The sequence below is a fragment of the Sander lucioperca genome, chromosome 2 (genome assembly GCF_008315115.2).
Source record: "Sander lucioperca isolate FBNREF2018 chromosome 2, SLUC_FBN_1.2, whole genome shotgun sequence".
NCBI classification, from domain to species: domain Eukaryota; kingdom Metazoa; phylum Chordata; class Actinopteri; order Perciformes; family Percidae; genus Sander; species Sander lucioperca.
The window spans coordinates 33,854,219-33,868,811 of record NC_050174.1 but is presented as its reverse complement, the minus strand read 5'-3'; the positions used below and the strand labels follow the sequence as shown (position 1 = coordinate 33,868,811).

General features: G+C 43.5%; 1 protein-coding gene across 1 annotated transcript in view; it reads right to left on the bottom strand.

Annotated features, from left to right (window-relative positions):
• tmc2b (transmembrane channel-like 2b) overlaps nucleotides 1-14,593 on the bottom strand; it is a 34,572-nt gene that overhangs the window by 5,730 nt on the left and 14,249 nt on the right. Inside the window, exons 12-15 of the mRNA XM_031305950.1 lie at nucleotides 13,915-14,094; nucleotides 12,476-12,634; nucleotides 8,190-8,318; nucleotides 6,328-6,395 (exon numbers count right to left, since the gene is read on the bottom strand). Coding sequence (XP_031161810.1) covers nucleotides 6,328-6,395; nucleotides 8,190-8,318; nucleotides 12,476-12,634; nucleotides 13,915-14,094 — 536 coding nt within the window. The remainder of the gene's footprint in view (nucleotides 1-6,327; nucleotides 6,396-8,189; nucleotides 8,319-12,475; nucleotides 12,635-13,914; nucleotides 14,095-14,593) is intronic.

Sequence of the window (14,593 nt, the reverse complement as noted above, 5' to 3'; positions counted from 1 at the left end):
GAGTAAAGGATCCAACCAGTTGTGTGTTTAATGGTCTAATCATCTCAGCTGGACTTGTAGGCCGTTATATTGTTGGCTAGTTTGTGTGTGTTACGACCCTTCCCATTTCTGCCTGCTGTTGGCTTCTCTGGCTTTCTTGGCTGAGCTGGCAGTATGGGAGGGGTCGTTAGTTAATTGGTGGACACCTGGGTAGGCCTCAACCAAGGCTATTTATACTAGTCATGTCTGATTGTTCTCTCTCTGCATTCTCCTTCTCCTAGGCTCCACATCTCCTGGTTTGGGTTTGGTTTATCTCCTTTGTTGCAGTTGTCATTTGTCCACACATCTCTCACTCACACACACACCGCATACACTACTGATAACATTGATTCCACACCTGTTCTGATTCTTTTGTTAATAGTAATTTGTTTACAATAAAGACTTTATTGGCATTTTTAACCTGTTTGGTCTCCCCTCTTTGTCGCATGCATTGAGCCGGTTTGTGACAAGTGGGGGCTCGTCTTCAAGTGTTAGGAGTGAATTAGGTTAAGTCTAATTTAGCCGAAATTGTGAGTTGGCTTAGAGTAACTTTGTGTCAGTTGTTTTGAGGGGAAATCCAGGTTGTTAGTGCCAGTCAGCTTTGTTTAGTGGTAGTTTGTAGGAGCTATGTATTGATATCTTGGAGTTGTGTATCTGATTGGGGCTTCAAGGTGGGACTATTCTGGAGTGTTTTGAGTGTTTTGAGTGTTTTGTGCAGGAGCACCTCTTCCCCGTTAGGCTTGGCAGCGAGTACTCCTATAGTACTCGTGGTGTTGCTTTAGGTGGCGGCGAAGGTGGGTAGAGCTATTAGCTCGGGAGCATCTCCGTGGCTGTGAGAGGGTCGCCAGTTTTCTGGTTGTTTTTCTCACACCACTGGTTTAGAGTGCATAAGTACCCCCCACCATTAACTGCACGAAGACTAGGGGTGGGTTAGTTAGCTAGCTTAAATGGTTGTAGTTAGTTAGGTAGAGGTGAGGCTCCTGTTTTGGTGTTACTCCGGAGTAGTTTTTTTTTCCCTATTTGTCCCAGTCAGGTTTTGTTTAGCTGGTGAGAATGACTTCTCTCATAGATAATTTTGTTGAAGATCCTTCAGAGTCTGTGTTGGAGAAATGCACAAAAGAGCAGTTGTTGAAGATTGCAGAGCACTATGGGGTTGACGTTGTGGATAAGAAGCTAAAGGAGAGTGTTAGACAGCCAGTAGTTAGTCCAGTGGTTAGTCTGGTTCCTGGCGTAGGGACGTTAACGTTTGAGCAGCAAAAGGAGTTGTTGGAGTTGCAACTTAAGCAGCAGGAGTTGCAACTTAGGCAGCAGGTGGAGTTAGAGACGTTGAGATTTGACTTGTGATACAGCTTCAGACCATGAAGCACACAACTGAGCGTACAAGGTTGGAGGTGCAACAGTATCAGCTACAGTTGGTGAAGGATGGTAAACTATCAGACGTGTCAGGCACTGGTGCTCGTGAAGTGGGGGCAGGAGTACTCAGTTTGACTTGGTTAATAATCTTCGCCTGCTTCCTAAGTTCAGTGAGTTGAATCCGGACATGTTTTTTTCTCTGTTTGAGCGTATCACAGATGCTAGGGATTGGCCAGATGCAGACAGAACTGTGTTGTTGCAATGTGTTCTGACTGGTAAGGCTTAAATGGCCTACTCAGCTTTGAGTGTGGCCGATTGTAGGGACTATGAGACCGTAAAGTCTGCGGTGTTGAAAGTCTATGAACTTGTCCCTGAGGCTTATCGTCAGCGGTTCCGTTCTAGAGGTAAGCTTGATGATCAAACTTACATGGAATTTGTTTGTGACTTGATATCACTGTTTCAGCGCTGGTGTACAACATCTAAGGTTGACACTTTTGAGGATCTTTGTGATCTGCTTATCTTGGAGCAGCTAAAAGACTCAGTTCCTGGGAGTGTGGCTACATTTATTAATGAGCGTAAAGTACGGACACCCAGGGAGGCGGCTATATTGGCAGATGAATATGTGTTGACCCACAAAAGTGTTTTTCGAAGTAATGTAGACGGTCGTCATGAGTTTGACCGCTATCATGGTCAAAAAAAGTCAACGCTAACAAGTGACGTACCGCCCAATAGGTCTGGTTATGGAAGTTGGGGCGTTCCGGTTGGCTCTGACACTTGCAGGTACTGTCGTGAAAAGGGGCACTGGAGAAAGGATTGTCCACTGCTGAGAGGAAAGTTTTCTGGTCGGGTGAAGCCTGTTATGGTTGCTCCAGGCATTACATCTGTGACCTCTCAGGCTGATTTTTCAGCCTTTATCTCAGATGGGTTTGTCTCATTGGTGGGAAGCAGTGTGCAGGTTCCTATTAAGATCTTAAGAGATACCGGGGCGTTAGATTCTTTTATTCTGGAGTCTGTGCTGCCATTTTCTTCCCAGACTGATACGGGTGGTTGTGTGATCGCTCTTGGTATGGGACTGGTTCCATTCTCTGTTCCTTTACACTTCGTTTCTCTTAGTTGTGGTCTTGTTCAGGGTGAGGTGTCAGTTGGCATCCGGTCTCAGTTGCCTGTTGAGGGTGTTCATGTGATTCTGGGGAATGATTTGGCTGGGGATAGTGTGGGCTGACGGAGTGCCTAATGTAGTGAAACTGCCAGCTGGTTCCTCAGTGGTAGCACCCTCAGCAAAGCCACATGGATCCGATGACATTTTTCCTGCCTGCGCTGTTACCGGAGCTGCCAGTCGAGCTGGATCAGAGGCAGTGGAACCAGAGTGTTTGGAATTGCCAAACTCTCTGTTGGTCAAGCAGCTAGCTAGTTCACAGGCCGAGTTGGTGGCAGACCAGAAAGCGGATGCATCCTTAACTGAGCTGTTCAATAAAGTTGTGCCAGCAGAAGAGGTTAGGAGTTCTGCTCAGTGTTATTTCCTTCAAGAGGGATTGCTTGTTCGTAAATGGGTGCCGCAGGGTTTGATGTCTCTGGGAGAGTCAGTTTTTCAGGTTGTGGTCCCTGCTGGACGACGCGGCATAGTCCTCCGGACATCGCATGGTGATGTGGCAGGTCATCTGGGCGTCCGTAAAACGTATGAGCGCATACTGCAACATTTTTTTTGGCCCCGTTTGAAGCGAGATGTTGCAATTTTCATCAAAACCTGTCATGCTTGTCAACTCGCTGGTAAGCCGAACCAGGTTGTTAAGCCAGCTCCCTTGTATCCAATTCCTGTTATAGGGCAGCCTTTTGAACACTTGATCGTGGACTGCGTTGGTCCCTTGCCTCGGTCCAAATCAGGGCACTTATATTTGTTGACTGTTATGTGTCAGGCTACAAGATATCCTGCTGTGTATCCACTCCGCACCATTACAGCTAGGTCAGTGGTTGGAGCGTTGACTCAGTTCATCTTTTTGCTCAGGTTCTTGAGCAGTTGCACATTAAACATAACAAATCAACAGCTTACCATGCTCAAAGTCAGGGCGCACTGGAGCGCTTCCATCAAACCCTGAAGTCCTTGTTGCGCTTTTACTGTACAGAGTTGTCTGGTGGCAGGATGGGTTACCCTGGTTGCTATTGGCCGCTCGGGAAGTGGTTCAGGAAAATACTGGGTTTAGTCCGAATGAATTGGTGTTTGGACATAAGGTGCGGGGTCCGCTTGCAGTGTTACAAGATGGTTGTTTGCCTGAGGAGCCTCCTCAGAACCTCATCGATTATGTGCATGGTTTCAGGTTGAGATTGTACAGGGCAGGGGAACTAGCGAAGCAAAACCTTGAGGTTGCACAGGGGAAGATGAAGAATCGTTATGACCGGCGGGTTGGGGTTCGTCAGTTTGAACCAGGCGACCGAGTCTTGGCTCTGCTTCTTCTGGTTAAAGTTCAGTGGTCCTTTTTCTGTGGTGCGTCGGGTCTCTGACCTTAATTATGTAATTGCCATGCCCTGCCGCAGAAAATCTACTAAGTTGTACCATGTAGACCTTTTGAAGCAATATCACAGTCGTCAGTCTGCATGTTCTCCAGGGGAACTAGGTGTTCCGGCGGTGAGAACAGTTTTGGTTGCAGGTTCTGTTTTTGATTCCACCACTTGTGCTGCGGAGGTAGTGGGTACTGAGGGGGAGGAGTTGGTCTCAGATGATGCGCTATTGCAGGGTCGTTTGAAAAATTCTGAGACACTAAAAGATCTGGACATTCTTGTTGGTCATTTGGATACGGATAAAGGTACTGAGATGATTAAACTGATTACGGTCCATCCTTCGCTGTTTTCTGATACCCCGTCCAGGACCCACTTGATTGAGCATGATATAGATGTGAACAATTCTGAGCCTGTGAAGCAGCGTTTTTATCGTGTTTCGGATGAAAAAAGGAGACAGTTGGATGCTGAGGTTCACTGCTAGAGAATGGCATTGCTGAGCCATGTTCGTCTAACGGGCTTCCCCTTGCCTTCTTGTTAAGAAGGCAGACGGTAGTTTGCGGCCTTGCACTGACTATCGCAAGGTGAATGGTCTCACAAAGCCGGATTTGTTTCCTCTTCCACGGATGGAAGATTGTATTGATCAGGTGGGTTTGGCAAAATCTGTGAGTAAGTTTGATCTTCTCAAGGGGTACTGGCAGGTTCCACTTACCAAAAGAGCAAGAGAAGTTTCCTCTTTCATCACACCCTCTGGCTTGTATTCTTACACCGTCATGCCTTTTGGTTTAAGGAATGCTCCTGCAACATTTCAGCGGCTAATGAATCGTGTTGTTTCTGGCCTACGTGGTTGTGCTGTCTATCTTCATGATGTTGTGGTGTATTCGGACACATGGGAGGAGCATGTTCAGCGAATAGATGCTCTTTTTGACAGATTTGTCTGGGCACGGCTGACAGTTAATCTTGCTAAGTGTGAGTTTGCTAAGGCCACTGTGACATACCTTGGAAAGGTGGTAGGCCAAGGCGTAGTTCGGCCGGTCCAGGCGAAGGTCATGGCAGTGCAGCAGTTTCCCCCACCTACTACCAGGAAGGAGTTAATGCGCTTCTTGGGGATGGTAGGGTACTACCGTGGGTTCTGTAGAAATTTTTCATCTGTGATTTCACCTCTGACTGATTTGTTGAAGGCTAAGGCTAAGTACGTCTGGTCTTCACATTGTCAGGGTGCATTTGAGACGGTCATATCATTGTTGTGTTCCTTTTACACTTCACGTGGATGCCAGCAATGTGGGTGCTGGTGCTGTTTTGTTGCAAGGAAATGCAGAGGGGGTAGATTGTCCTGTGAGCTTCTTTTCCCGTAAATTTAACAAGCATCAGTTCAATTATTCAGTGGTTGAGAAGGAAGCGTTGGTGCTTGTGTGGGCTCTGCAGCATTTTGATGTGTATGTCAGCTCTGGGGTATCTCCAGTAACTGTTTTCACGGACCATAATCCGCTTACGTTCTTGAAGTCTCTTCAGAATCCCAACCAGAGACTGATGAGGTGGTCATTGTTCTTGCAGCCATACAATTTGGATATTCGTCACATCAGAGGGGTTGACAATGTAATTGCGGACGCACTGTCTTGCGCGTCCCTAGATCCCTGATTTCATGTTGATAACGGTTCTCTTTTATTACGGTCTTTTATTACCTTTAATTGCTCCTGTAGTTACCAGGGTTGCTGGATCTTGGAGACAGATGGACTGCTTTGGGGGAAGTAACCAGAAGGAGTGGTATTTACATGGGACTATGGGTACTATATTGACCATGTAGATAATTTGTCTTTGAACATAACCTTAGAGTGTGCTGTTAATTATAAAGTAAAGACAGTAGTGATGACAGAGGTTTAGTGTTTAAGATTGACGTGGTTCTTAGAGGAACCCCGTTCTTATGGAGGGGGGTGTTACGACCCCTCCCATTTCTGCCTGCTGTTGGCTTCTCTAGCTTTCCTGGCTGAGCTGGCAGTATGTCCTGATTCTTTTGTTAATAGCAATTTGTTTACAATAAACACTTTATTGGCATTTTTAACCTGTTTGGTCTCCCCTCTTTGTCGCATGCATTGAGCCGGTTTGTGACAGTGTGCAGTAATCTTAATGTGTGAAGTAACTAGTAACTAAAGCTGTAACAGATGAATGTAGCGGGGTAACTAAAGTAGCTAGTAACTAAAGCTGTAACAGATGAATGTAGCGGGGTAACTAAAGTAACTAGTAACTAAAGCTGTAACAGATGAATGTAGTGGAGTAACTAAAGTAACTAGTAACTAAAGCTGTAACAGATGAATGTAGTGGAGTAAAAAGTACAATATTTCTCTGTGAAATGTTGCAGAGTAGAAGTTGAAAGTGGCATGAAAAGAAAAGAGTCAAGTAAAGTACAAGTACCTCAACATTTGGACTCAAGTACAGTACTGGAGTAAATGTACTTAGTTAGTAATTCACCATATCATTCCTTGATTGAAGATCAGCCCCAGCACATTCCCGCTGATGTCAAACTCTCCATATGAAGGCTGGAAATCAACACAACAACATGATTAGCTCGTCACCTGCTCGACACACTCTGCACTTGATCCTCTCTCTGTAATTAAGTTCCCGCTGCAGCGTCCCGTTTCACTGCCTGTTAGGGATCAGCTGTCCTGCCAGATGGCATCGTACGGTATCAGGTTGGATCCACACACAACTGTGCTGTATACTCACACAGTGTTCAACAAAAACTGAATTACATAGTAGCTATACAATGAGTATGTTGTGTGTGTGTGTTTGTGTCTCTGTGTGTGTGTGTGTGTGTGTGTGTGTGTGTGTGTGTGTGTGTGTGTGTGTCGCGTGTCCTATATTGCACCTGGCGCAGCGCAAAGCCCGACGAAAGTGTCTTTACTATTTTAAGACGTACACGTCGTTTAAACAGCAAATGCACCTGCGCCCATCTGTGGCCCATGGGCGTGCTGGTCTTACAGGGAGGTGTGTTCAAGTACATTCTGGGCGTGCTGGTCTTACAGGGAGGTGTGTTCAGGTACATTCTGGGCGTGCTGGTCTTACAGGGAGGTGTGTTCAAGTACATTCTGGGCGTGCTGGTCTTACAGGGAGGTGTGTTCAGGTACATTCTGGGCGTGCTGGTCTTACAGGGAGGTGTGTTCAGGTACATTCTGGGCGTGCTGGTCTTACAGGGAGGTGTGTTCAAGTACATTCTGGGCGTGCTGGTCTTACAGGGAGGTGTGTTCAGGTACATTCTGGGCGTGCTGGTCTTACAGGGAGGTGTGTTCAGGTGCATTCTGGGCGTGCTGGTCTTACAGGGAGGTGTGTTCAGGTGCATTCTGGGTGTATTGCTATCTTGAGGCAGCAGGAAGTGATCGCTCCATTGACCAACAAAAACCTGGTCTAAAGTCAATAACGCAGCATTTCATTGTTATTTTAACAGAGCATTAGTAAAATGCTCCTAGGCTCGTGCACAGTGCGCGCACACTATGCTTGTTACACACACAGGGACACACAGCAGCACACACACATGCAGAAGATTACAAATAAAAATATTACGGTGCAAATCCTCCATCATAACAGCAATGCTCCAAGGTCCAAACGCTCCTGGCTTTTAAAGGGAATGGGAGATGATCTCTGATTGGTTGATTGCATGTTACGCCCAAAACACCCCTCTGATTAATGAAGACACTAAGTCCAACCCTTTAGAACCATGCACCCGGCGCACGGACACTTTTTTCCGCCGTCAAACTAGCAAAAGTGGATTTGGACACGCCCTAAACACACCTGCGCCAGGCGCTTCACGCCGTGCGCTTAGATTGTTAAAATAGGACCCTAATTACTCCTTTAGGAAGACAGGAACTTCAGAGAGTTGGGACGGCACAACACATCATGGTTAAACTGTACTGCCTGCTTAATTGTCTCCTCAATTAAGTGTTCCTTAAAGGCTTTGTTGTAATTCATAAGGCTCATAATTCGGAGGACAACTTGGTGGACCGGACTGACTTCATGTCTGTTGCCAGGGAAACTTAGACTCTGTTTGTGAACGCACAATAGTGTTGTAATTCTTATGCTGGACTCAGTAAACTTTGCTTAACTGAACTCTTGGTCTCAGATTGATCCTTGTGTTCTGGTAAATTTAAGTCCGATGTAAGAAGGCGTGGGAATTAATAAATTGGAGTCAGATTTGACAGGCCTTAGGCGCCTTATTTCGGACAAATTCCCACTACAGAAGATTAAAAAGAAAATATAATTTATTCTTTACCAAATCTAACCAAGCAAACAAAAACACACATCCTGTAATGAGCCACTGACACAATATGAGTACTCACAAATCCTGCCTCCAGATCCCAGCACCAACAGTAGTTAAGGAAGCGGACAATGACAGCCCGCAAAAAGTCACCAACCAAGATGGTCAAATAGGTCACCTGTATGTCCGACACGGTCAGCTTCACAAATTCCTTCAACGAGAAACCAAAGACAAAAGAAGTGAAAGAAATAAGCACAAATACAAACCGATAAATGAAATCAGTAGGGCTGTAAACGAAGAAAGAAATTGTTAGCCCTTGTGTTGTCCTCGGGTTAAATTTGACATGTTTTCAACATTTTTTATATCCGAAATATTCTGCCAAATTGCCTAAAAAAATAACATGAATGTACGTTGGACGTATGGAAACACAATGTTTTCCTTCCCAGGAAAAATAAATGACTACTTTCATTGAGTTTTCGGTGTTTAATACAATTTTATAGCATTTGAAAAAAAAAATTCAAAACAGTCTGTGATCCACTCAACATCCTCTGAATTATTAGTCAAAATAATTCATAATTACTGCTTTTTTTAACTCAAAAATTAGGTATAATGTCAAATAAATTAGGTGTATTGAGTATGTATAAAAAAGCGTTCAAAAATAGAGACAAAAACATGTTAAAAAAAAAAAGCACCTAAAGCATAGAAAAAAACTCCGAAAACATTTAAAAATTTGACCCAGTTCATGTTCGAGGGGAAGACAACACAAGGGTTAATCGACAAACACTCGTATGATATTGTTGACTAATCGATTTGTTGATTTAGTTTCTCCACAAAGATTCATGCAAAAATACCACTTTAAATGTGCTCAGAAGTACTGTTTTTTTCAATCCCATGTTCCTATGTTTTTGTGTCTAAGTGACGGATGGGAACAACAATCTCTGACATTGTTCCAGTATTAAGAGAGATCGCTGCAGTCAGCAGCGGAGAAACAAGCTGTAATGTAAGTTAGAAAAAATCGTGCAGCTTGTATTTACCTTCATAAAAGTTCTGTTTTTGCGGCTGACAGACTCAAATTAATATTCTGAGTGTCTGACAACATTATGGAAAGGATTTCTAAGGAGGTCGACTTTTCTGTTAATGAGTAAAATCCTTTTTTTAAACATAAAAACATCCGCGAAATTGCGTTCGCTAAATCCACCAGACTCCATGTAAATAAACAGTAATTTTAGCATCGTAAAACACACTTCACTCAAAGTTGACAGAAACAAAATAAAACTATGAAAAGCCGTTTTGGGTCGTCTTTCCACTTTTCCAACCATCACAACTTTAGGTTTGGTTGAAATAAACACATAGTTTACTGATTTACATGTGAACATATGTTGGCTCTATACACGCTAAAAGTATTGCTTTTTTAAATAGAGTCTGGTGGGTTTAGTGCTAGCGACTTCAGAGCTGTTTCTGGTTAAAGAGAAAGGTCTTAAAGAGGTTTTAAAGGTCTATCTCGGTAGGAATCCTTTCCATGATGTTGTCAGACACTTAGAATAATAATCTGAGCCTGTCAGCGGCAACAACAGAACTTTTGTGAACGTAAATACAAGCTGGACAATTGCCCTATTAACTTGCATTGTAGCTTGTTTCGCCGCTGCCGACTGCAGCAATCTCACTTAATACTGGACCAATGTCAAAGATTGTTGTTCTCATCAGTCACTTAGATGCAAAAACATAGGAACATAGGGTCCAGGTTGAAAAAAACGGTAGTTACCCTTTAAGCCCAGTTCAGACCAAAGATTTGCGACAAGACAGACCCGTTTTAGAACGTTGTAAGAAAAGTTTCAGCAGTTTGAACCGGCCCATCTCAGCTCGACTCAAACCAGTTGATGGTGTCACTGCGACTTAGCTGGTGGAGTCTCCAGAGGCTGGTTTTAGAACGTAAGAGACGTCTCCTGTTTCAACAGCCAATAGAGAGGACAGCTGGTGGAGTCTCCAGAGGCTGGTTTTAGGACGTAAGAGACGTCTCCTGTTTCAACAGCCAATAGAGAAGTCAGCTGGTGGAGTCTCCAGAGGCTGGTTTTAGAACGTAAGAGACGTCTCCTGTTTCAACAGCCAATAGAGAAGTCAGCTGGTGGAGTCTCCAGAGGCTGGTTTTAGGACATAAGAGACGTCTCCTGTTTCAACAGCCAATAGAGAAGTCAGCTGGTGGAGTCTCCAGAGGCTGGTTTTAGGACGTAAGAGACGTCTCCTGTTTCAACAGCCAATAGAGAGGACAGCTGGTGGAGTCTCCAGAGGCTGGTTTTAGAACGTAAGAGACGTCTCCTGTTTCAACAGCCAATAGAGAAGTCAGCTGGTTGAGTCAGCTACAAATTATAGAAATAAAATAATCAATAACCCATTTTATTTCTATATTACGAACTGTCAGCTGGTGAAGATGGCAGGGTTTAAGACGAAGGCTCAACGAGCGCCAGGGAGCACGGTATGTGGTTGAGCGAGCTAGAACGTGACTGAAGAGAGGGAGCGGCATTAGAACAAAGCAGCGAATCAGAGAAATAAAACGTTTTCTCTGTTTAATCTTATTTTCAGATTCAAAATAGCTCTTTACCAGCACTTACAATTCTTCTTCCGACACACAATATGAGACCAATACGTTTCACTAGGTCAGTCTCACAGGCACTAATTCCAGTTCCCCCATACAAAAACAACTACAGTCAGAAATCCTTTTTCTATATTTACACCAAAATTTGGAATGACATTCCCCATCACATTCGAACATTATCATCCATCACATATTTCAAAAAGTCATATAAACTGTTTCTTCTTGTTAGTCATACTTGCACACGCTGATTGTTCATGTATTGTTTTTAGTCTTGTTTTTCCGTATTTAATGTTTTATTTGTATCTGTCTAGTCAGTAATAATGTCTTGTATAAATGTATAAATGTGCCGGAATTGTGTTCATTGTTCTATGTTGCTGCAGAACAGGAACCTGCTGTAAACCAGTTTTTAAACTGAGTCAGGCCCGTTTATTGTAACTTAATTGTTGCTTTTAAATGTTCCTGTATAATAAATTAAATGAAATGATCTCTACTAGAAATGCAGCTGTAGCAAGTATCTCACTATCACTATCCTCATTCATTATTTAAAGTTAGAACAAAAGTACAGAGAGTTGTTTCTATGTAGATGATACTCCGTTTTGTCTCATTAGTGTGAACTGGCAGCTTTCAGAACGCTGCAGACTGGCGCGTTGCAAGTAGCAGAAATCCAGAGTTCTTGCGAGAGCACAATTTGAATTTCCTTAACGAGTCACTCTGGCATTGAGTAATGATGCTCATTAGCTATGCCCTGGTAGCCAAGCTGCACCAATTACATCAGTGTATCTGATTTAGGCGGGCCAGAGGCGAGCTAAACAGACGACGACAGCGCTGCGACGTCCAAGTCATTAGTAAACATTGCAAAATGGCTACAGATGAACACCAGTTGTTTGAAACGGCTTTGGCCGCTACAATGAACGAGTTAGACTTGGCTTTTTATCTAAAAGAGGAACAGAAGACGGTGCTCCAATCGTTCCTTTGCAAGAAGGACGTTTTTGTTGTTTTGCCAACCAGATACGGCAAGAGCTTAATCTACCAGTTAGCTCCTCTGGTAGCTAAGTTTAATCTACCAGTTAGCTCCTCTGGTAGCTAAGAGTTTAATCTACCAGTTAGCTCCTCTGGTAGCTAAGAGATTAATCTACCAGTTAGCTCCTCTGGTAGCTAAGAGATTAATCTACCAGTTAGCTCCTCTGGTAGCTAAGAGTTTGATCTACCAGTTAGCTCCTCTGGTAAGAGTTTAATCTACCAGTTAGCTCCTCTGGTAAGAGTTTAATCTACCAGTTAGTACCTCTGGTAGCTAAGAGTTTAATCTACCAGTTAGCTCCTCTGGTAGCTAAGAGTTTAATCTACCAGTTAGCTCCTCTGGTAGCTAAGAGTTTAATCTACCAGTTAGCTCCTCTGGTAGCTAAGAGTTTAATCTACCAGTTAGCTCCTCTGGTAGCTAAGAGTTTAATCTACCGGTTAGCTCCTCTGGTAGCTAAGCATTTGGGGCTTTGGATACGTCACCCCGTGTATTGTTGTGATTGGTCGTAGTGTTATCCAATTGCGTGCAGTGAGATTTTCAAATGCATGCTTGGTGCCGCCCCTCAAGTTGGGCCATTTTCATTACTCAGCGCCAGACCCTTAATCTTTGGGATTTGGGTGTTAACTCGTTTCGCCGCAAATCTTTGGTCTGAACTGGGGCAACCCTAGAAATCAGGTCTCTTCTGTTTGATTATGTGTAGTGTTTGCTGCCTCTTTATCGGAACCTATAACTTCTAGTATACAGTATAATAACTACTGACTTTTCCCACTGCAGTCTCCCAGCAGGGTCCTCTGATGACGTCAGCTGGATGCACATTTTGAGGAGGAACATTTGTGGTGTTGTAGTAGGAGCTGTAGTTGGCGGCATACTCATTCAAAGCCAATATAGTGGCATTCTTGATGTCCTTCTCACTCTCCAACTAAAGAACAGAAAATACAAAGCATGCTCATTACTGGAACCTTTAAGTAAGGGTTAATGCTCGACGAGGTGTCCATTGTCAGGTATTAATGGATGACGGTGAGGCGTGAAGCTTTCACACTATAAATGGTGTGAACGGAGGGATTGTTGAGTTTAAAAAAGTTAAATATCAATTTGATACTAATGTACTTTTATGTTTTAAGTGTATTCACAATGTACGCTGGAGCTGGGTTAGGCAACAAGGATTGTATCAATACTTGTAGACCTAATCAATATCTTTCTGTTTCATACTGATTCCTAAGTTTCACAAAATAAATTAGATCATGTCTGTCACTTAGCATACAAGAGGAAGCTCTTTTCACACGGCAGGAAGAAACCTTTTGTCTATCCGTCTTGGAGCCAACCCCTGCTGGCAGACTATATTAGAACAAAAGAATGTTAATTCCTGTAGCTTGAAAAGAATTGACACCCACATGGTAGGACCTTTCATCTATGTCCGAGAGTAACATCAAACATCTATTATGTTAGAGGTATGCCCTCCATGTTTGGGCGACGAAGAAAACCAATGAGATGCGCCCAACATGCCACCGTGCCATCTAGGGACCAATGGGAATGGTTTTAATCCATGTGGGGAAAAGGAACCGCCCACATGTCCAGGAGAATATAGTGAACAAGCAGAGGCTCGTTAAGGACTGTTTAATGTGAATCCACAAGGGAGAAGAATCTTTTCAGTCCGCTGCAGCGTAAAATCTTGTTTCTGTCATGTCATTTCATTATTAACTCTTTTAGTTAATATTCATTGGACCCAAGCCTCTCTCCTTTCTCAAAACATCCCAAAAATACACAACAAAGCAGAGGAGGATGGTTGCCTCCTCCGAAGTTCATTAATACCTGACAATGGACAACTCAAAGGGCATTAACATGCTTATACCATGGTCACTTGCCAAATTACATTTGTTTTAAACCAATATTTTACGTATATTTTAATGGGTTTTACAATCGTAATCTAAAGTTTTTTTATCTCCATTTCCCTGGCTACGCCTGAGGGTTTGACTACTACCTGGAACAATCATTCCCATCCCATAGGTTCTTATGCAACACATACACACACACACACACACACACACACACACATGCCGGCCCTGCTAAGAGATCGATGCACAAAACAACGATGGACAAACCAACGCACAAGTATAAACTTCAGGCCATTTACGTAGGCCAGGGCGAAAGCTCTGCGTGGAGCCTCCACAGGACCATAAATCACGCTATATTCTGTCATACCTTGGCATTAACCTCATCAAACAGAGCGAAGAGGAAGGTGTAAAGGTTTCCCAGGAAAAGGGCAAAGATTCGTCCCAGCTGCCACTTGAGGGCAATACGAGGGTGATAATCTTCCAGTTCTGCGATGGCTTCAAACAGAGGAGGGCACACCAAACCCAGCAAAGACATCACAAACTCCACCTGAGACATTAGACGAAAGAGGGGGGGTTACTAATCTAATTTTTCACTCTTATTTTTAAGCCCAGTCCAGACCAAAGATTCTCGAAAACTACTTGCAACGCACCGATCTGTCGCATTCTAAACCCTGTATGGTGTGTCATCTTCCTAGGAACGAGTCTTTGTACTTCCGTTTTAACTTTTGACTTTAAGGCTTTATGTAGCTGATATATCATTGTTGCATCTAAATATGAATGTGGATAACGTTAGTGATACTAAGTAGTGCTTGCTACAGTTGCATTTCTAGTGATGAATCGGCGAAAACGTTTTATTTAGGTAATTATTTGCTTTGTTCTATCGCTGCTCCATCTCTTTATTCACGTTCTAGCTCGCTCAACAACATACCATGCTCGCCGGCACTCATTGAACCTCCGTCTAAACTCTGCCATTTCTACCAGTTGACTGTTCGTAACATAGAAATAAAATGGATTATGGATCATTTTATTTCTATAGTTTGTAGCTG